We start from the raw sequence: 22,948 nt of genomic DNA on the forward strand, positions 1-22,948 counted from the left end.
GTCCCTGTCTAATACATTTTTCATATAGATTCCTTCAAGATTCTACATTGCCCAGGACTTTAGGTTTAATAAGTAATGTCTTTGTGGTGAATTGTATGTAGACATGGGTTCTGAGAACTTGACACAAAGAACACTGGCGCTAATTCACAGGACATTGCCATACACTCTATTACCCCTAAAACAACAACCAAAAGAAGGAAAGTTTAGGCATTGATCAGTAGAATTCTGAGAAAAGTAATGTAACACAGTCATCCCCATCTGGGTATCTGTCTGCGCTAAGGAATTTATCTGACATATCTTTTTCTCCATGCAAAAAAAGCAGGAGACAAAGAGAGCCTTGTGCAGCTGTCGCCATCCCCACACAGCCTTGGTAACCTTTGACAAATGCCATCTCGTTACGATAATCATGTTTGAATGCAACCGTATGTTCAAAATTATCCAATCAATGTATCATGCCTGCCTTTTTTTTTAAGTGGCACAAGGAAAACAAGATGTAGGACTAGGAGATATGGGGTGGCTGTAGATAAAATAAATTTTAAAAAAGTGGGCAACTAAATAATGATGCCAAGAAACCTCTTCTGTTTTGAAAATCCAATCACAACGAAAGTTGTTTTTGGTTTTGGATACCTTGTCCTGTCTATGGCTTCACGAGACCTTTCAAATGGAACTGAAATGCTCATGCCCTCTATGAGCCTTAGAAAAGCTAATTTTATAACCTAATTTCTAATGTTTCACATACATAGTAGAAACCTTTGACACATGTTCATTTCAAATAATTTGTCAGAGCTGCTTATGATAGTAGGCACTCCTTTGTAGAACCAACAGATGCAAATTGGCCAGCATGGAAGTGCAGTGAGGTATTATCAACAGGGATTTTCTGATCTCATCGTGTTCAGGAAACTACCTTAGTCCTCACAGGCACCTGCAAAGATATGTGAGGGCGTCAAATGTGTGGGCGTGGCCTCACACGTTGGCCCACATTACTTCCGGGTTGAAAGAACAGTGTGCCCATACAGACTTGGAGGACAGTGCATTCTCTGTCCCATTACCATGATCAAACCTGTAGGCTCCCAATCCACAACAAGAAGTCGCTAGAGTGCAAAGAGACACACCAAAATGCACCACCCCCAGCAAGACCGACGGACAGTGTTTGTGACCAGCGTTTTATCTCTTGTCCAGAATAAGTCAACAAAGCAGTACTGCAAGGCAATAAATATGACCTTATCTTTGCCGACGCATTCCTCAAATTACTCTGGGTCTTGACATACAACTGCATCAACAGTATCTACTCAACTATGAGGCAAGTTGTTCTTTATATGTGGTTCCACTTTAGACATTTCACATTCTCAATCTCATTACGCTCATGATTCAAATGAGAAAACATTTTACAATGCATCTTAGCAATGTAGCATTTCGGGTTGGTTCTCTAGTCCAAATTATGTTTTAAAAGCTCACTCTTGTGGTTTTACTCCAAGGCTAGTACATTAGCTAGGGTGTGTCAGGGGATGGAAACTTTATTTTGTCTTCTTAGCTTGAATAGCCATGGCCACTGAAACACAGGCCAAACTTCCACTGAGAATACCACCTGAATACCAGGCTCTAAAACGAGCGTCAAAGCAAACAAACTAAAGCCCTCGTCACTCTTGCTCCCACTCTGTAATCTATTGCTCTTGGCTGCTAAACAAGGACTCTATTCAGAATAGACCTGGCTAGGTCTGATTTTATTTAAGAGGGGAATTTGTGTGAAAATTGGTATTTCAGATGAGAGATGGAGACAGAGGTTAGACATGTATTATGTATTTGTTGCCTTTGAATCTTCTCTTTTATGCAGTGGCTAATGTTTTGTTTGGACGCCAGAAAGAGAAGGTGCTGCTTTTGGCAATTTTACCTAATGGAGTTCTTAATCAAATCTTAAAATCCTAACACCTCCTCAGCCGAGAACATCAGTGGCTGCGCCTTCGCAGTGTTTTGTCACCTGGTCAACCCCGTTATTTGTGGAAACATGGAGGGGTGTACAGTTTCCAGTTAAGTACATACATTTAAACTCCACATCAAGTTGAGGATAAACAATTTAGGAGGGCCTTTAACAACACACATACAAATCAGATTGGGGGGATACTAACTTTCACCATTAGAGATGCAGTAAAAAATGTTTTGACTAAGAGCAGCTTTTACTTACTCCAAAGAGAGGAGATAGTGTTCACTCTATAGACAGTTAAGGACCTGGATTATCAACACAACTACACAGGTCAACGTGGGTTAAACTGTCACTTTCCGGGCAGCTGAAATATCATGGTTGAATGTCTATGGTAATTTCTTTAGAGAACATAGTTGCTATATAGTTGATCCTACCATGGGATCCATTGTACAATATTAAACAATCTAAATTAACACATATCCACAAAATGCAGCCAAAAATTTCTAAATTTATGTACTTTTTATGTATATTTTTGGAGATTGGACACTTAAATGGTAATGTCTGGTTTAAGTTTGAGAGTTTGAGAATGTCTAATAGAAATGATACATTCTGATTTTACTATACTACGATGGTTCATATTATATTACCACATTAGGTAGATTAAAATGTTGGTTGATTGTGTTGCCCTCAACACAGCGTAAAGTTGAGACATTCTTATATATTATAAAAAGCTCAATGTTTCTTTTGGTAGAGGTGTGTGTTCTTTACTGTGGCTGGTACCCTCAAAAAGATTTTGGAGCAGGCATTTATAAATGTCTAAATGTAAATAATATTTGTGTTTAAGTTTAGGTAAACAAACTTCCCAAAGATTTATTGTGTTGTTTTGTTTAGCCATGTTGATTTATGTGTTGTGTGTTGTTTAACTGTCCTCCAAAAAGTATGATATCTAGGTGTATTTGAACACTGGGAATCCATTTCAGAGGTTATTTTCCCAGGAAGAGATTTAGCCCATTCCTGGACTTTTTTCTTATTTAAACAACTGCATGCAAGTCCAAAACTTGCATTCCAAACCAAAATCAAAACCACTTGAAATCAAAATGAACATAAAGCACAGACAGCTTGAATGAATAGTTTAAACTGACAGTGATTGGTATTCAAACCTGCATCATGCAATACTACATTAACACACCAATGTCTTTTCCCCATAACTCAACCTTTATGAGAAGCTAAAGGAAATGTAATGTCAAAAACCCAAATGTTTCAGAAAAATAAGAAATAGCTTCATTCACCACAACTTCTGATTCAAACAAGATGGAAAGCTGCGTGAAACACATTATTGACAGTACAAATATGTGACCTCAGGGAGGAAAGCAGATGTGTTTTGATCTCCTACTATCCTATCCAATAAACATGGAATATATTAATGTTTTTTTTTTTTTTAAGTACCAAAAAAAGTACCCGTTTTCCCAATCTAGCCTTGAAGGCATCCTGTCTAGTCAGGCGTATCCATCTGAGAACACATCTTATCGGTCTTCCTGCTCCCAGACAGACATCTACAGCTCATTATATAACAACTGAGGTACCTACTTCAATGCTGGAGGATGCATTACAGCAATGGAAGCGTATTAGAAAACCTCAAGGATGGTTTGACAATATGAAAATGAATACAGCTGTGGGTCCCAGAGACGTTTTTGTGCAAGTGATGGATGTGAGTGTGTTGCAAAAGGCCCTCGCATGGATGGAGGGGTCTCAAAAGTCATGTTAAGAAGCAGTCTTAAGGAGGGCCTGCTCAAAGCTGAAGACAAGTTACGGAGAAAAAGTTTGATGTCACAGCACTGGAAAGAATCACTGTACTAAGACTTGACAGTAAAGCGTGGCCTAATGACCAAATGAATAACAAGACCCATTTCTAAGCCTGAGAAAATGGGTACTGTATGTGTGACATTTCTACTGTTTTCCTTAAAACATGCCCCTTCGTTCCTTACTAGTCAGAGAGGAAGGCGGCAACAAAAACACAAATTTCAGACAGTGTCTCAGCACTCTTAATTTCTCAACAGATAAAGTGAAAGACAAAGTAGGCCGTTAAATCTTGACATGCCTGTTTTCGAATGGTAAAAACAAAAAGAGTTAAGAGTTCAATGGAAAACTAAAATGTCCTATTGCGTTTTACACCCAATTGTTATTGCCATGCCAGTGAGAAAAAAAAAATCCATTCATTCTGATAAACAAACTCTTGATTTTCATATATATCCTGTATTTCTTTAGTAGCTTGGTATACTGTATGTAGTTATGTCAGAACATTAAATAACTCCTTGAGTCTGACTGACTTATATACGACTGACAGATTATGTTATTTACAATAAAAGCAACAACAGTAATTGTGTTAATCAATGACAAATCAATTTGCAGCGAACTAAACAGTCAAGCCTTTTCTCTTCTCACCATAAACAGAGACAGCGTGGATATGTTTACTCTACAACCCACACATTCACATCACATAGTCTGAAGAAGTCACATCCACGTTTATAATGCCTATGTTTTGTGGTTGTCACTGCCTTTGTGGAGGTTCCCGAGATAAAGTCACCAGATGCACTTTGTGTTTTTTTTTAAATACGAACAACTCACATAGATGTTCCTCTGCTGGTAGCGAAGGTACAGGTTGTGCATGATGGCCCCATCGTGAAGGTCTTCCAGGCTGGCCATGTCCTCCACTCCCTTAACACTGCTGGGGTGCATAGGCTGCACCTTCTGCCAGGTGAGGGCATTCTGCTTGTAGGTGTACACCTAAAACACAGGGGCGGGGGGGGGGGGGGGGGTTAGTCCACTGAACATTTTAAATTAAGGCAACGGTGCTCTGACAGAAAAATGAATAAAACATGTTTAGCGGGTGTTACTGAGAACACTGTCTTTTGCAATGTGAACCTGAATAATTGTTCATGAAGGACTACATGATTAGATTAAAATCATCTGAGTGGACATATTTTTTTAGGTAAGTAGATGAACACACAGGTAAGTATATGAACACACTGTAAACTTTAATACCTGTGTATGTGGAAAGGAAGAAATGATACGACTGCTTATACCCTCCAGTAGCTGACCAACAGATATGTGGTTAGTACACGTCAGATAGAGTAGTGAACATTAGACCAGACAGCCAATATCTCTTGTAACTACCAAAAGGACATGATGACATCCGACCCATGTCCATTAGGGCACATTAGAGGATGTTTGAAGACAGATTCTGCAAAAGAAAATGTGATACAGCAGACCAGACAGTCCTTGTATCAGTCTTGGCGCGTAATGAACAGGATCATAGTATACTTGTTTGGATAAGACCCCGTACTGGCAAGGGATACTGATAAGCTGTACACGTTGGCTGTGAATGGTGTGGAAGCATACTTCTCATCAGTGTCTGAGAGACAGATTTACGATAATGCATTCTTCACTGTTTGGCACTGCACTACAGCCCTAGTCCAACAGGATATATAGCCAATTCACCACGATCATTGTTTAGGCCAAGGCAATGATGAACAGTTTGGAAAGGTCTCCTTCATTGGTGCATCAAGTATTTATTCACCTACACCTCGAATGCACAAAAAAAGCCCAGCCTTCTTTAAGCATAATGATTCAAACTCCATCCTGTCTATCTAGGCTAAATTAATCCCATTTAGGCATAATAGGGAAGAACAGATCTGGTTTGGGTAAGACATACCAGTGGTGTGGGCCGACATAGTATATAGGACTCCAGAGCCAAAGAAGGAGAAAGTTTGAGAAAAGAGAGAGAAATCAAAATGGAGATCAGGGGAGGAAGAGAGAGAAAAAAACTACATGAGAAAGAGAAAGACGAGTCAGCAGGTTGAATAACTCAAGAAATACAGGGCCAGAAAAAGGAAGGACGTGTTGTGTTGAACAAGAAGGACTTTTGAAAGCCAAGGAAAAGGGAGAGCCAGAAAAAGAGAGGGAGACAAAAAAACATTACAAATACAGAGAAAGGGAGAAAAAGAGAGAAACAAAAGTAAGTAAAATAAGGATACAATATCCAGAGAGACGTCCATTCAGTCCACAAACCAGTGCTGTTATGCAGAGTGAGATGAAAGGGCAATTAACAACAGCCCTCACATTATCACCGGCCTACAGGGGGTCTAGAAAACAAAGACAGGCATGAGGCCACTGAGGGAGGTCTAGACTTGGCTGGTAACCAGCCTCTCTGGAGGGTCTAGAGCAACAAGCAGAGAATGGAATAATCACCTTCGTCCGACTTGTATTGTGAGCTGGATCAAACACACATATACACACACAAACATACACACACACACACGGACACCCTTTTACACCACTTGTGTCACTTTCCAAACTTTTTATTTTCCTATGCTCCATTTCCCATACCATGTTAGACCCTAGAAGCCTTAGAACCCCCCCCCCCCCCCATACCGTGAAGTCATGAAACTTTCCCCTCATGCCTTTCCCAGCCAGCGTCGAGCATCGTCTGTCATTAACAACTCCTGGCAGTGGCCTGTTTCCGTATATAGAAGCTCTACTTTTTGTCTGTGTAGTCCAGAGTGAAGCTTCTCCGAACAGACTTAACAGTGTAAATACCAAGTTTTGGAACCGAGGTCCATTTCACATTTATTTGAATGCCTTATATTTTTGTGAGCTTTACAATAAAAGGGGTACTTTTGTGGAGTGCTAACTCTGATAAAAACCCATCTAACCACGGCTCTGCCCGGGCAGAGCCACATGAAAACCCTTAATTTGGAACTACAGTATTTGGAACTAACTTTCTGCTTCCTGTTATTCCAAAGATAAAATTGTTTTGGTACAAACTGATTGTGCAAAGAATGTACAGTACTGTAAATCATCTCTGGTCCTCCCATACTAGATTGGCACATCCCAGTTCCAGACCAGCACGTGCACACCAGATTGAACCAATCAAGAGATTGATGGTTGGTTGAGAAGCATCAAGTCGACTTGTGCAGGGTTAAAATGAATTATTACATGATCCTTGTATGTACTATTAAAATATATACAGTATATACTATTACTAGATATACAGCACAGTTATTCCTCATAACAAGTATCCCATGACAAGTTCTGCCACAGCCAGATCCTATACTGTCTCAGCCTTTTCCACAAAGCTCAAATAATGAAAATATATATAAAATATATATAAAATATAATTGTCTGTGATTAACCTTGTGTGATTTTTAGCTGAGCAGCTCTCAGCTTTAATAGCTTTTAGAGCAATGTTACTACAAAAAAAACAAATGTTCAAAACATATTAGCCTTTGTCTTTGTTAAGGAATATAGCATCAATATAAATATACAGTATTTGATACAATTCTATTTGCTGCATAAAAGGGTGGATGATGCATTTCAAATTGAAACTGTAAACACGGCCGTGAGCTCTCCAAGTCAACACAATGCATTGTGGAGTGTTTCTGACTGAAAGACTGGGGATTACCTAAGGCAAAGAAAGAGCACAAAGGACATATATACGATACACATGAAAAGCACACCTACATAAAGCTAATGTCAACTAGCGCGCTGCGCGCAGTGGCTGAGATCAAGGACTTGTTGTTCATGGCCCTTGTGATGTTTTCATGCATGGCCTGGTGATGATGACGAACTGTGTGTTAGCGTGCGTGTGTGTCTACACACAATACAGTGGCGTTGTTCAGCTTCATTGGTCATGTCTGTATGTCTGATGTCACAGCAATGTACTCTGAAGAAGAGTTGAGTTAAAAAGCATATAAATGTACGCATGCATTACTGTACGTCACTCTGGATATTGGCGTCTGCTAAATGTTTCATATCAGGATGTCAGCTCAGATTTCCGGGTCTTTTAGTTGGAAGAAAATGCATTTGTTTGGATCAGAGATATAGAAAAGGTTTATAGCATACAGAAAACAATGGACATTTCATGCAATTTCTATACAAATAACAAATAATATGTGACTTCTGAAAACGTACTGAATGAATGGATTAATTTCATTGGGTGGGTGGCTGAATACAAATACAATGAAAAAAACTATTGTAAATGTATGCTATTATATAGTCTATATCTCATATATCTATATCTCATATATATATATATATATATATATATATATATATATACACACACACACAACTATGAATATTTCATATAAATAAATACAACTGAAATATACAGTATACACATACATATGCAGCCAACATAGGACCTTTCAACCAGCTAACTAGCACTAGCATTTAGCTTCAGTTTGCAACTAATTTCCATTACGCATTAGTAAAATGATCTTGTGAAAGTTCATCAGTCCACGGAAATCTACCCACGGGAGATTAGTTAGCACAACAGCCTAACTCAGCACTTTTTGCCTTAGCACTTTTACTTTGCTCAGTATCTACCAGAGGAATTATGATAAGCCTTCAATGGCATGTAATCTAGCTAGCGCTTAACCTTGACCACTGTTTATCTTTACACCCGGACCAGACTAGCCTTTAGCCTTCGACCATTGCTGACCAAGCCCAGCAGGGCTTAGTGGAGGATTTGACCTAATTAGGCTGCTAATTAGGACGGTCATCTGCTAGATCCACTGCCTCATTGAGAGTCATAACAATGCCACAAGGCCCGTGGTTAAGCCAAACGACAGATGCTAAAGTAAGTAAATCTTCCTCAGACAAAGCATTTAGATACTGCTACTGTAGGGGGCAAACAGCTTTGACTACCAACTCAACAAAAGTAGTTTTTTTTAGCGGGATATGTGATTAAAATGACGAAATGGTACATGTTTGACTAAAACTGTCAAAAAGTGTTGTGCTCTGTTAAAATGCAGTGGGAAACAAATCAAACAAATTCAAGTATGAATAACGAGGGGAATCTAAACACGGTTTCAGGCCCACTTCTGTCAAAGCTTTTAATGAGTTAGACATCAGCACAGGTAAATCCCCAACACTTCAATGATCTTCAAAAGCACCAGGTGGTTCGAATCACCACTGATCTTCCCTCGGCATTGTCCTCAACTCAACTCATAAAGAGGTTGTCTGCGCTGTCAAAAGGGCTGAAACCCGATCAACAGTGAAGGCTGCATGACCTGGCGCCCACTCAAAACCCCTTCCTGAGACCGAAACCATCTCAACGTGACACACTTTGACAGTGACCATGACAACGGCAAACTTTCAACCCCCCCCCCCCCCCCCCCGGCAAACACACGTGCCCTGTTAAACCAAAAAGAGCGCGGCTGTATGCGGATGGGTGGGCTTTGTTCCAGGGGGTGTTTGGGGTAAGAGGGTGAATGATGGGCCTGGGAGCTGCGGGGATAACAGTGTAGAAGTAGCCCTGCTCCAGCAGCGGCACAAAGGGCAACATCTGCTCCCTGAGCAAGGCTACGTTCACAGAGGATCGACGAACAACAGGTGTCACCACTCTCATGTTACCCGTGTACCACAAACAGGCGGCCAGCACAGACCCCCCCCCACCCCACCCCACCCCACAGAAAAACCCACCAGCTGAAGATCCTCTTAGATTATACCTGCACCCTATAGCTGCTTACCATCCCCCTCTGCTGTTATCACCGCCCCCTGGCCTCAATCATCTCGTTACTCTGTGGAAAGGAGCAACGAGATCCCATGTCTAACAACAGCGGAAGTCTTGGTCAACGGCGCATTCGTATGATTTATGTGATTGAAGGTCAGAAAACTCGGGGTAGGTGGTTTGTGACGGCGGCCTGTGCTGCCTTTCATCTTGGCCGTGGGCTCATGTTTCATTTTGTTTCAGGGATAAAACCGCACAAACGCACACTTTTATTGCGCACGCCTCCCACAACCAAAGCAAACAATGCAATGTAGGTTCTACACCGGCAGTGTGTCCATTTGTTACACTGTTTCATGATGACAAGCAGCGTTTATAAAAGTTACAAAGCATTTATCTTCATCACTAACAAACAATACCCACGGAATTAACCTTATGTATGTACTGTAATTGGATGGAATATCTTACAAGGATTAACTGATTTTTATTTTAGGATTTTAAAACTGTGTTAGGGACTTTTCTCTAAATAGCCACTTCACACTTTGCTCACGTTATCCACTACTTGCTGAAACTGAGTGAGAGTATAGGACAATTTGGGCAACTTGCCATTCATTTAGTTCATACATGCCCTAATTAAGTCCATTGATTTTGGCTAGTTGCGGCTAATATTCCGAGATGTTTTTGGTGGCCATTGAAGCAATTGGAAATATTAGGAATTTTAGGAAATAAGAAATATTTCAAATAGCATCTAATGACCATATGTTATATTCAATAGAAATATTCAAATTCCACAGTCCAGACATACCGTGCCCTAGTCAAAGTGTTTGACCTCAGTTGACCCCAACATAGCAGGTCAAGCAGCAGTGCTTCGTATTCCACATCTTTCCAACAAAGCTTTGAATGAGGTTGTTCGTGGTTGACTCTTCCTTCCCAACCCTACGTGCTCCCTTTAAGTCCCCAGTATCACACGTCTAATGGAAGCACAATTATACACTAGAGCTGATTTTAGAAATCACTGAAGACACTTATTGAGTGTGCAGCATATGGCTTTGTTAGCAACACACCCCAGAGGAGTAAAATGCAACAGCCATTAAGACCTGATCACATATCTCACAGGGTTTCAAATCATGAGTAACTATACGCCAAACTACACACTGGGGTGCTGGAAGTCACCCGACAGTGTTTGAGAAGCAGTAAAATTAGCAGCATTCCACAGGAGACTCAATTTGCCCACACTGTCAGCATGCTCCTCACTGTGTGTGTGTGTTGCCACACCTTTATATTGGGTGTCCCTCTGTAGGGCGTGTGTGTTGCCACACCTTTATGCTGGGTGTCTATGGGTATGTTGTCACACCTTTATACTGGCTGTCTCTCTGTAGTGCTCATCAAACCATTGTTTGATGTTGAAAACTGGCTTAAAAAGCAAACAACTCCAGCATTTGGAAAAAAAAAAAGGTTTTATAGACATTAGACGTACTTAGAATCCAGTCTTTATTCACGCTCTTAGTGATCATCTGCTTTAGTGATCCATTCTGATTTGTATTACTTTATTCCTTGACTATGGGATAGGTAATTGAAATTATTAACAAAGCAATTCACCCACCTGTGTTTGGTAAAAAAAAATCTTACTTGTCCAAAGTCTAGGTCAGGGCTGCCCAACCCTGTTCCTGGAGATCTACTATCCTGTAGGTTTCCTCTTCAACCCCATTTGTGACTAACCAGAGCTTGTAGGTTTTCATTCACCTAATTATAAGAATCAGGTGTGCAAAATTTTGAGTTGGAGTGAACCTAGATGACAAAAGATCTCCAGTACATATAGTTTTGTTAAGGTTTTAACTGTCCATAGTCTAGGTGAATGGGGAGTTGGGGTCGACCGATTATCAGCCTGGACAATAATTGGATCCGATACTCATACATTTTACAATAATTGGAATCGTTCATCTGATGCAACTACCGATAAAATACTTCTCTGGCAGCCGCATCGCTCTGAAAGGTTTCTGATTGTACTGCTCAGTGTCCCGCCCGCAGAATAATCAGATTGGTTATACATCACAAGAAATAGCTAATCAACACTGTATGTCATATCTGCGAGAGAGAAGTGGGAAAGAACGCAGAGAGATATGGCTGAGACGAGAGCTAAGAATGCCGATGTTGCTATAAATATCACAATAATTTAAACTGACGTTACAACAAACATTACCCTCATTATGACCCTTTTCTATGACGACAATACCCAGTTGAATTTTTTTGTGGATTAACGTTATTCCACCAAAAATGCCTGAACTAATGTTTTGGTCTAGCCTACAAGCAGAAAAACAGATTTTGGAATTTTTCCAGACACCCGTTTAATAAGACAAACATGATCAGTCAGCCACATCTGATATGCTATGTCACTGCTCTTTGTGGCAGTGAAAGGTAGCTAACTCAAACGTTTGAGTTTGTTTATGCAGTGATATTTTTGTGTAAAATGCAACTAGATAGCGAACGCTAGTATGGTAACAGTTAATATATAACAGAATACTCGCACATATTTGTTTGTATTGTTTTAAATACATGACGGTAGCTAGGTTTAGCAAAAGTAACGTCAACTTTGCTAACGTTAAAGATTTCACCTCCGAAATTCTGTTGCCTATCATTTGCACTTTACTGCAGTAATATTGGCTACCTACTGTAGAAAACTACATGAACGTGTTACACCAGTAGCTAACGTTGAGTCTTGAATTAATTAGCAAAAGTTATTTGAATGCAATAGATAGTGTAACTTCAACAAGTTTATCTGTTTACCATTAATTTGGTCAGCTAACTAGCAAAAAACTTGACATAACGTTAATTCTTGCACATTACTTATACCATGGCTGGTCTTATTCTAAGTATGACGTAATAGCAGAAGTACTCCACTAGTATTTACGCTGTTTGGTTCCCTGCTATCATGTTAATACATTACGTTCATAGAATTGAAACCAACTTACACACAAAGGCTTTCCAAGGATTTTGTGCTGTAATAAGTGAATAATTTCTGTGCTCTAATAATTTAAGCATATTTTTGTTCTTTGACCAAGTTTACAAGAAATGCTGCTATAGGAGCTCCCTGCACTTTATTCTTCAAAATATAATGTTTCAACTGTTCGGTTTTCTAGTACTTTTGACAGTAAATAAATATTTTTTACTGGAAATATACACCTGAATATCGGTCATTGGTCTCCTTGATCACTAATAATCTGTAATGGAATCGCCGCTGAAAAAAACGTATTGGTCGACCCCTAATGGGGGGTATACAGTAGTGCCATAGTCTAGGAAAATGGGGAGTATATAGTGTTATGGTCTTATCTGTCCATAGTCTAGGTGAATGGGGAGTATATAGTAGTGTTATGGTCTTACCTGTCCATAGACTAGGCGAATGGGGAGTATATAGTAGTGTTATGGTCTTATCTGTCCATAGTCTAGGTGAATGGGGAGTATATAGTAGTGTTATGGTCTTACCTGTCCATAGACTAGGTGAATGTGGAGTATATAGTAGTGTTATGGTCTTACCTGTCCATAGACTAGGCGAATGGGGAGTATATAGTAGTGTTATGGTCTTACCTGTCCATAGACTAGGTGAATGGGGAGTATATAGTAGTGTTATGGTCTTACCTGTCCATATACTAGGTGAATGGGGAGTATATAGTAGTGTTATGGTCTTACCTGTCCATATACTAGGTGAATGGGGAGTATATAGTAGTGTTATGGTCTTACCTGTCCATAGTCTGTGGCAAAAGCCACCACCCCTCCGGAGCAGGAAGACACCGTGCTGGGCAGGTGCTGTTCCTCCTCCCTTAACCACACACGGGTGCCCTGGGAAAAGAAGCAACATACGAGTTCACTCAAAGTTCTGGACATATTAATGCACTGCAGCTTTGAACTCCCTTACATAGCATGCTCATTATCAACAACTCCCTTCCACGTAATAGTGACTAATCGTTTTTGACAGGCATCTGTGTTGACCACTCTGCACAGCACTGACTTGTCCGGAACTGGGAAACATACTGCAGCATCTGGTTACAGGAGGTTTACACCTGGGGCACACATCAGCCCTCTCAGGAGAGCAGTAAACATTTGTTTATTGATGCCTTTACTGACTGGGGATGAACTAAGCTTAAGAAGAAGCTTCTGCCGCTGTGACCGAGAAGGTGACTGTTTTCAAGTTTTGTTTGGAGTCATTTTGTAGTCAGGAATTCAAGGAAATTAAAATGTATGCATCTAGATTTTGTTGAAAGCTTTTGGTTCATGCATTTCCCCCCTGGAGAGAAGATTCTGATTTCCCTCCCAAAATGCGTTCCTTTATGAAATGTTACCAAGACAAATCACGAGGGGTGAGGCTTTGGTGAAGCCCCTTTACAAAGCCACATGTGTGCCGTATTCATTAGCGTGACAGGCTAATGCTAATGGAAAAAACATACAGCGCTGTTTGAAGAATGGATTGGCGAGGGCCAGGGGGGCCCCCTACTGAACCTAGAAGCCCCTGACCTCTGTGCCCTACATCTGGCTGACGAGGAAGACTAGCAAAGTTCTGACTGAAGCAACAAGACTGAGAACACACACAGGTTGCATTTTTTCCTTGTCAGCAGTACATCAATGGAGAGCAGTATGTGCCTTATCTAAGCCTAAAACAAACTGTTGTTAAAGAAAGAAAAAATACACGGTAATGAACAAGGTATCATCTATGGAGTGATAAATCTCCACATTTTTTTTTTTGCCTGCCTTCAGCATTGTGGATCATAGTTCACCACAGCTTTTAGGTCAACATATATCCATTATTGGCAATTCTCAATTTTTAAGACAGTAATACATTTAAGATCCTCTCTCTGTATTATTTTCTTTATCACTGTCCGAGAATTAACAGGACTGCTAAGTATTAGTAAGTGTGTGGTCACTGAATCAAAATAAGCATCGAAATCATTAATGTTCTTGTAATGCTAAAGTTGCCATGTGACTTCACAATGTAGGTCAGGTGTAATATTTTGCCAAAGGGAACTGAATGACAAATCACAAAGGTTTTGTTTCGGTGTCACAAAGGAGCCGGCGTGTGCCGTTGACCTACCAGCAACATAAGGACATTCCTGGTGTTCAGAGGCCTGTCAGAATCAGTTGACGCCTGTCTTCGGGACTCCCACTCCTGCCACCTCCCCAGACACAAGGGCAGGGGGGGCCTAAGCCACACTTTCAGAGGCGTTCCGTTCTGAACGGCAGCCTGCTCGCCCTACCATTAAAGCGCATTAGCCCCTTCCTTCACTCTGTTCTTTGTGGCGAGCGTGTGCCGACCGCCCTCTTTCTTACACCCCGATGAGAGAGTAAGAGATGTCATAGTGGCACACTATCTCATTGTCTCCTCTTCCTCTCCACTAATCCACCCCCCCACCCACCCCTGGAGCTGCCATCCCGTCTCAGAACCAATGGCCATGTGCCAATAATCATGAATGGCCTTCTTTCCTTGGCCTCTGTCTACTTCCATTTGTGAACACTGATCAGAGAGGACTTGGTATGCGGCAGCCAACAAATCTCTCTCCCATTAATTGGTTGTTTTCAGATGGAAAGACAAAGCAACTAATGAAAACTAAGGTTTCTGAGGACACATATCAATAACGTAAAGGGGCTTCATTTGCTTGTGTACTAAATCTTCTACGATCACTGATCCGGCATTGCCTTACAGGGTAAAATAGAGACACTGAAAGCCTATCTGTTGCCTATTTGTTGTGACACAAACAAGAAGCTGTGAAATATAATTGAGACACCCTCTTCAGAATGTGACAAGAAAGGAACACTAATTGGGACCCAGCCCAGTGCTGAGGAGCCTGTTCTCAGACCAGCAGGTTACGGGCCAGCTGTTGCAGACACCCACAGCGCTACGGCCCAAGAAGAGTCTCTGGAGACGGAGAGAATGTGGTGTTATAAAGGGAAGACCCTACAATTGCAAACAAAGGACCACCACCACAAGTGCCCTTTACGTTAATACTTTCATTCTAGTTCGACACTTGAATTTATTATTATGTGTATATTATAATATCCATTCATGTCAGATGGAAAAAATTATTTGAGCTTTGTTTCTTCTTAAAGCCAAAAGCAACACCAACCACACATGCAAGCTAGCAAGGGCCTTGTTATTTACCACACGTGAGCATCGCGTTAGGAAAGGCTCGGCCACAGCCCCTCTTGACCTGATCTCAGCCTTTTATCATCTCCCAGTCTCAACCAAAACACACAAACACCCACACCGGTCACACCTTTCACCCCGACACACTCTTCAAGTCAGCAGGAGGGAAATAAAGCAGACATCCCACTGACCCTTCCCCTAGATGTTTTCCTTCTAAACCTAAAGCCCTTTTTTCCCGTATGGCTCGCCGTCCCCTTCAAGGGAATGAGATTGGAATCCGTCGAGCTGGGAGTGTGGTTACGACGTCAGGGTTCAGAATGAGCAGCTGTGCTGCAGGGAGTTTGCACATCCTCCCTCAACAACAAATGGAGCGTTGTCTTGCAAATGGGACTCGATCCCTCCGTTTAACTGAATGACCGTCAATGGGAGACTGTGTGCTGTGAAAGACAGTGCCTACATCCCAAATGGAGCAAACTACTTTTGACCAGCGCCCAACAGGCCGACGACTCAACACGACACGCTTAGAGCTATCCAACTACTTTTTCCATGTCTGTCCCCTTTGAGGAACCCTGTGACAAAACTGTTAGGGTTCAGGTTAGAACTCTGATTGGTTCCATGTCGAAACAAACAAAGTAGAACCCTTTCCACAGAGGGTTCAGCGTGGAACCTAAAAATATATAAAAATTAACTGTTGCAAAGTTTTTTTTCTAACAGTGAGCGACAGCGTTGTCTGCTGGTATAGTCATCCACGGACTATTAAGTCGGTGCAGTTTCTTGCTCTGCAACTCGAAGTGATTTTCTGCTGTTCTGACTGTCCGTTGGTGTCCTGTTGTCTACAGCATAGGCCACTGTGTTCTCATGCATTCCCACACCTCAACAACTGTCAATGTCGGGCCAGCAACTGTATAACCATGTTTCTTGTTGCATGCAACAGCGTGACACTCACTTCTAAGCATGGGAGACCGAGTTGCTCATCTGAATGATAACATGTTTTGAGAAATTCAGTAGCCTATAACTTATTTCCCAACCGTATTGTGTTTCACTGTTAAATACGACTGTTTATTAGGCAATACTGTTTAGAATGGATCGCCCAGTCCTAAGGATTGGTGTTTTCCTTCCGGTCAAGTTTCTTCTTTAGCTGTGGGTTCAGACAGCATTCAATGGCTTGTTTTATCCTAAATATTTCCATTAACTGTTTTAACCTTAAAATAAGGTTTCCTGGAGATCTGTCCGTTTAGGCACAGCTATGCTTAATGTACTGTTTCCTCCTCATGTATATTTCAGGGTCTAAAGGTTCCTCTCCCAGACAAATAACACGTTCCTTGTGGCCAACCGTGTGGAACAGATTAGGTCCTGCTTGTTTTTACAAGCCAAATATCCTAATCATGTATTTTTACACAAACATTTAGCCAGGGGAGTTAAGGGTAACCACTGAACAGCAATCTACAGAACAAACTGCTACTTTACAGAAGATTCATTTTTGTCCCAGAACTCCACTTTGATATACATTTTTCTGTGACCCTCACATTGTAAAAAAGTTATGAAATTAAATCAATGGCCAATGTTTATAATGTGAGTTTTATCAAGTCAATACCAACATTTCTTTGACAGTATAGTTGATGGTATGTCAGTCTGAAAGTGATTGAAATGCATTAGAAAGTTATTCAGATCAAAATTAGGCAAAATTGTTGCATGATCTTCTGTGAAGAAAATTATTATGACTGTCAGTTTGCTTTCCCCACAGGTTAATAGTGTTTGGTCTATTCTAGGATTTGAGTCCTGCATGTCTTGTGGGCATTTTAAAGTGTAAAATATTTTTTATCCAAAGGGAATAGGGTAATTTTATTTACTAGCATAAACTGTTAATACAATGTTTTAGAAAGAAAACAGAAATATCTCAGTTCATTTCAAATGTATCTAGAGGCGTGTGTGTGGTTTAATGACCATAGCACATTTATTTTCAAAACACCATTTATCCAATCAGGTGACTCCACAACGGGTCACAACACAAAGTCTGTTAAACCAAACCAACACAGTGAAGACAGTTCCTCTGACACACTTTCTGAGGGGAAATAGGAATGGCAACCTGGACCAAGAAGGGGAATGAAAATGTGGAGAATAACATATTTCAAATTGTGTTATTTTCTCATGTCTAATCAGTTTCATGCCTATTCATAGAGTGGAGACTGGCTTTTGTTCTGTACTTTGAGCTAACGCACACTTGGCCAGATGAGCTCAAACCTACTCTGACATATCATGTTAAATAAGTGTACAGGAACAACATACAGCCAGACATTTAGTCGAGCAATAGAAAAAAACACTGAGATTAGAGGATGAAATTGATTAATAATTAACATTAGAGCAGAACTGCTTTTTGTCAACGGCTCTGAGGACAAAACAAACAGTAGAAAGGTGCACTTGGCTTTTAGTAGACACTGTTAAGCCTGCATTCGAATTTGATTGGATCCCACTGGCCAATGGTAAGAAAGAATTAAAAAACAACAAAGTTCAAGGGGATTCTTCTCCGAAACATTGAGGGGATGGTCCGCTATAATGCTTACAATGCTCAAATGATAGTAATTTTCAGTAACTCCAAGCCTTTACTTTAGGGGTTTCCTTTCAAATGTGTGTTTTTGCGAGACTACTAATTTGTCTGAGGTCTGTTCTCTTGACGGAGATAGGGACGGTCTGTGCAATTTTGGTACAACATAAATCTGCACAAGAGGTGGAAGTTACACAAGCTAACAGCCACCAAATGCAGGATTTACACACGTTGCTACCCAGCCTACAACTGTGGTAGAGCATTTCGGTCTATGCTGGTGTACAATGTGGGAGTTTTAACACAAGGTGTTCAGAATGTGTACCTTGAGGCCACGGGAGCAACGGAACATCACAACGTCCTACACGCAGTAAAAAATAATATATCCCCAGTCAGTGGATATGTGAAAGAGACAGCTTGTCGAAGTATTTAGTGAGAATGATGGAGAACGGTTGGGAAAGCTAGGGGAAGCCTGAATACGGCAAGTTGTCCTTGAACCTTTGCCAGCATGTGACAAGAACCAATCCACCATTCGCTAGCGACAAAGCGTGTTTGGATTTGAATGACTAGACTATAGGTCGAGACAGAACTATTGAAACATTACTTCCGTGTATTGGCTTTTTGGGGGTGTAGAAAATACTGCACAGGCTAGAAAGACACGTGCATAAATTACCCAGTAACTCCACAAACGTGTACATGCGCGTACACACACACACGCGCCCAATTACTAATTATGTGGTGCGTGGAGATGGAGGTATACCATGGGCCGTACACAACATAAAAATAGCTAATGACATGTTTCTAAGATTTTGTCCCCCCCACACCACGATCCAAGACCGCCTTACAGTTACCAGAGGGATTTTCTTCAGTTCCAGTAAAGGGAGACCAAAATCATACTAACACATCTCAAATGAAGAGAAAAGCACTTCGTTTAGAACAGTTTGACAAATGTGGGCTAACGTAACTACCGATAGTTGATTTAATAAATGTTTTGTCAACATCATCAGGAGGGGATATGCATTTGAAATGAATTGTGCAGTGTGTTCACATAACATCAACGCATTGTTTACATCAGAAGATGAATTGCTGATGTGTTGGTTCTCTAGTTTTTGCTGATCCACAAACTGTGTGAAGGTCTTTCAGTCAATCAGGTATGATTGTATGGAAATATCCAGGCAACTACCCACATTTTTCCTTTTTGCTTTTCTTTTAAAACATTGTGAACATTCAGAGAATTAAGTTAGTTTAATTAAGTTTGTATTTTTTGTTTACTTTTAAGTCAAGAACACTATGACCATTACAAAGCTTGGGTTCGGTGTGGGCAGAGACCAATACACTCATATAAGCTTCTCCATGGTTTTCAAATATACTTTCTTTTGGGGATTGTGCTTCTGCTTGCCTATTCAAAGTCTACAAACCCACGATCAGGCAGGTATTGAACACATGGAATGACATTGTGAGGATACTGCATAGTTATTACTTCCCTTTCTGCTTTATCATAATTGACTTGCTGTGTAGGAAATGTTTTGATGAAAAATATATTAATAAGATTAGATTTAACTTTGTCATTGAACAGTACAACTACAGTATAATTAAATGCAGTTTGCGTCTGACCAGAAGTGCAAATAGAGGAGCGCAGAATAATTTACATGTATTAAGTATATGTATATACAAGTGGAATGTATAGATGTGCAATTAATGCAAATGCATTACATATGGCAATTCTAAATATGCAGTGCAAGATTTACACATTTACAGAAAATGTACAGGAATTAAGTATAATGTGAGATAGATAGAAATAGTTGTGGCAATTCCCAATGGCATTCTGAATCTGCAATCGAGGCAAAGTGAAGGAGTAGGGTAGCCTGTGCAACTGAAATGCAGGGACAGCAGCAAAGGGTTCCCGAAGTAGACGTGTATGTAACATTTGAAAATGCAAGTACAGTGGCAGTTCTAAATGTGCAAGGAGGGCAAGTTTAAGGTGCAAGTCGGCACGTGCAAATGAAATACAAATATAGCAGCAATGACACGCAAACTGAAAAATCTTAGCAGACTTATAAGGCAGTGACAGAGTCCAGTAGTACAAAGTGTTGGTGTGGTTAGTGATGGGTCAGAGTTCAGCAGGGTTTCAGTAGATGTAAAGAAACTGTTCCTGAGCCTGCTGGTGCGGGAAAGAAGAGACCTTTACTGCCTGCCTGATGGTAGGAGGGCAAACATTTTGTGGCATGGATGTGAAGGGTCCCTGGTGATGCTGCGTGCAGACACCACTTGCGCTGGAGTTCTACAATGGCTGGGAGCTGGGTACCCGTGATATGCTGGGCGGATTTCACCACCCGTTGCAGGGCCTTCCGAGCAACCACCAAACCACATGAGACACATTTTTTATAATGTTTTATATAGTATGTCCCATTTAGATCAAAATTATTTAGTGACTGTAAAGAAAATGTATTGATTTCTGTGTCTTGAGAACACTGCTTACAAAATCAAAATAATTTTCCATCCATCCATCCATCTTCTTCCGCTTATCCGGGGCCGGGTCGCGGGGGCAGCAGTCTAAGCAGAGATGCCCAGACTTCCCTCTCCCCAGACACTTCCTCTAGCTCTTCCGGGGGGAGACCGAGGCGTTCCCAGGCCAGCCGGGAGACATAGTCCCTCCAGCGTGTCCTAGGTCTTCCCCGGGGTCTCTTCCCGGTGGGACGGGACCGGAACACCTTCCCAGGAAGGCGTTCCGGAGGCATCCGAAAAAGATGCCCAAGCCACCTCAGCTGACCCCTCTCGATGTGGAGGAGCAGCGGCTCTATTTTGTATAAGTTTAATGGAATGCTTTTATGTAATTGAGAAACACTACAATGGCTGTTCTATCTGGAACGTTCTACAACGTTTCACTGAACATAGCCCTGTTGTCTTGTGATGAAGCACTAAACATTTTCATTATCCGTTTTATCAGACTTTCAATCCAATCACATGGTAAAGAACTAGATGTGTAATTTTGGCCTCAGAAATAACCACCAGGCCACATGGAGCTCACACGGCAGTCTGCTGCTTTAAAGAGGCTTGCTTTTTATATTGAAATAATCACTGATTTGTAAGGAAGTGGATAGGTGAAGACATGGTTTCCAGTATAATGCCGTCCAGTAACAAATTTTGGCATTTTGCCAATGACTAGAATATCTTATCGAAGCCCATTGTCATCATCCAAGCAACAAGAATGCTTATGTATAGTAAATTATACATTTGATTGAAACTGATTTTTTTTTAAGGGTTTCCGTACCAGGCAAGGAATATAATTTCAGATATTCTCACTTTATTCTAAAGTTGGGATTGGTTCTACATGATTTAGTTGGGATTTTACCAAGCTACAAACATTTAAAGGAAACCTGCTGACTACATTTTTCCAGAAAGTGTATGAACATGCAAAGCTTTTGTATCTTTTCTTCCTCTTCTACCGTGCACAAGGCAAGCGCACAAGAGAAGCAAACTCTGCTCTCTTGCCTGTTCCAGCCATTCTCTCTCCTGGCTCTCCAGTGGTGGAACCAGCTTCCCCTTGAGACTATAGCAAAATCCCTTCCCATTATGAAGAATATTAAAAATGTGTGTAAACAAATAGTTGTGTTGTAAGGGGTTTACAGCAACCCTGTGTGCAGTGAAATTTCAGGCCAGACTAAAAACTCCCTGCTGAATCTGTAGACAATCAACAGAAAATCACACACTGAATCAGGCAGTGCATTGAGCAGGCAGGAAATCAGTAAGTACAGTTGACTGTGGATCAATGTACTTCTGAGAGAATAGGGATTTTTCAGAGGCGGACGAGCTGCTGGGCTAATGAGAAGGCAGAATGGAGTCCAGTTGTGGGAATGAGACTCCACAAAGACACGGTTACAGACACACACACACACAGTTTGAACACATGCAAACACACACCCACAATAGCTGTCTGAATATGTCATCCAGTTATTACAGGATAATATAAACATTGTGAGAGGAACTTGTCCAGCTGAACTGGTAAAGCGTGGCAATAGGATAACATGCAACATGAAGGCTGTAGCTTTGACTACTCTCACTACTGTAAACCTAGATTATAGTGTCTGCCAAATGACGGAAATATGACACGAAGGTACGTCACCAATGGTTTAGATACTAAACAATGTGTTTGTGTGAGCATGCTTGTTCAACTCAGTTGAATTAAAGTGAGCAGTGTAAACTGGACGAGGGGGAGGGAGACATGGGAAAACCAAGGCAGGTGAGGCAGAGGTTAGAAAAGATCCAAATCTCACTGGGCAGAAAATCACTGGCGCGTGAACCAACTGCTCTGACAACCTGGTGTTCAGTTTCCACAAGTCTCAGCGCTGTATGAGAAACGTTGACTACAAATTATGAGATTCACTAATAATGAGATTCTGTTGGACTACATGTGAATTTATATCTTAATATAAAATATTGGCGGCAACGTATTTGAGGCTACCATAAGGACTCCATAAAACATTGATATTACTAACATTTTATTTAAAAAAAGAAAACTAAAAATTAAATGCTCACACACTGCTCAAACACTTCATCCTCCTTGAATCATGCACCACTTCGTGATTCAAAATGAGTACTTTTGAGAAAAGCCAGATCTCTATGACAAAACATATTTGATCCAAGATTCTAAACAATTGCAGTTGGTGCCTGGAGATTAGTGTGTTTTTATCCCAAAATATTGGGAAAATCCATGATGGCAAACCAAATGGTACGTAAATATTTTGAGGCACATTTTTGAGGGACCTATCTACTGATTTTTGTAACTTAACACCATAACTCAAAGAACATTAGCGATGTGATGTGGCTTCCGCAAAATCCTAACAAAACAAA

The 22,948-nt window shown here is 40.8% G+C and overlaps 1 protein-coding gene across 1 annotated transcript in view; it reads right to left on the reverse strand.

The window, feature by feature from the left end:
• myo10 (myosin X) overlaps window positions 1–22,948 on the reverse strand; it is an 87,832-nt gene that overhangs the window by 48,091 nt on the left and 16,793 nt on the right. Inside the window, 2 exon segments of the mRNA XM_034291378.1 lie at window positions 4,544–4,702; window positions 13,164–13,262. Of these exon segments, the coding sequence (XP_034147269.1) occupies window positions 4,544–4,702; window positions 13,164–13,262 (258 nt within the window).

Source organism: Esox lucius, chromosome 3, assembly GCF_011004845.1.
Source record: "Esox lucius isolate fEsoLuc1 chromosome 3, fEsoLuc1.pri, whole genome shotgun sequence".
In the NCBI taxonomy this organism is placed as follows: domain Eukaryota; kingdom Metazoa; phylum Chordata; class Actinopteri; order Esociformes; family Esocidae; genus Esox; species Esox lucius.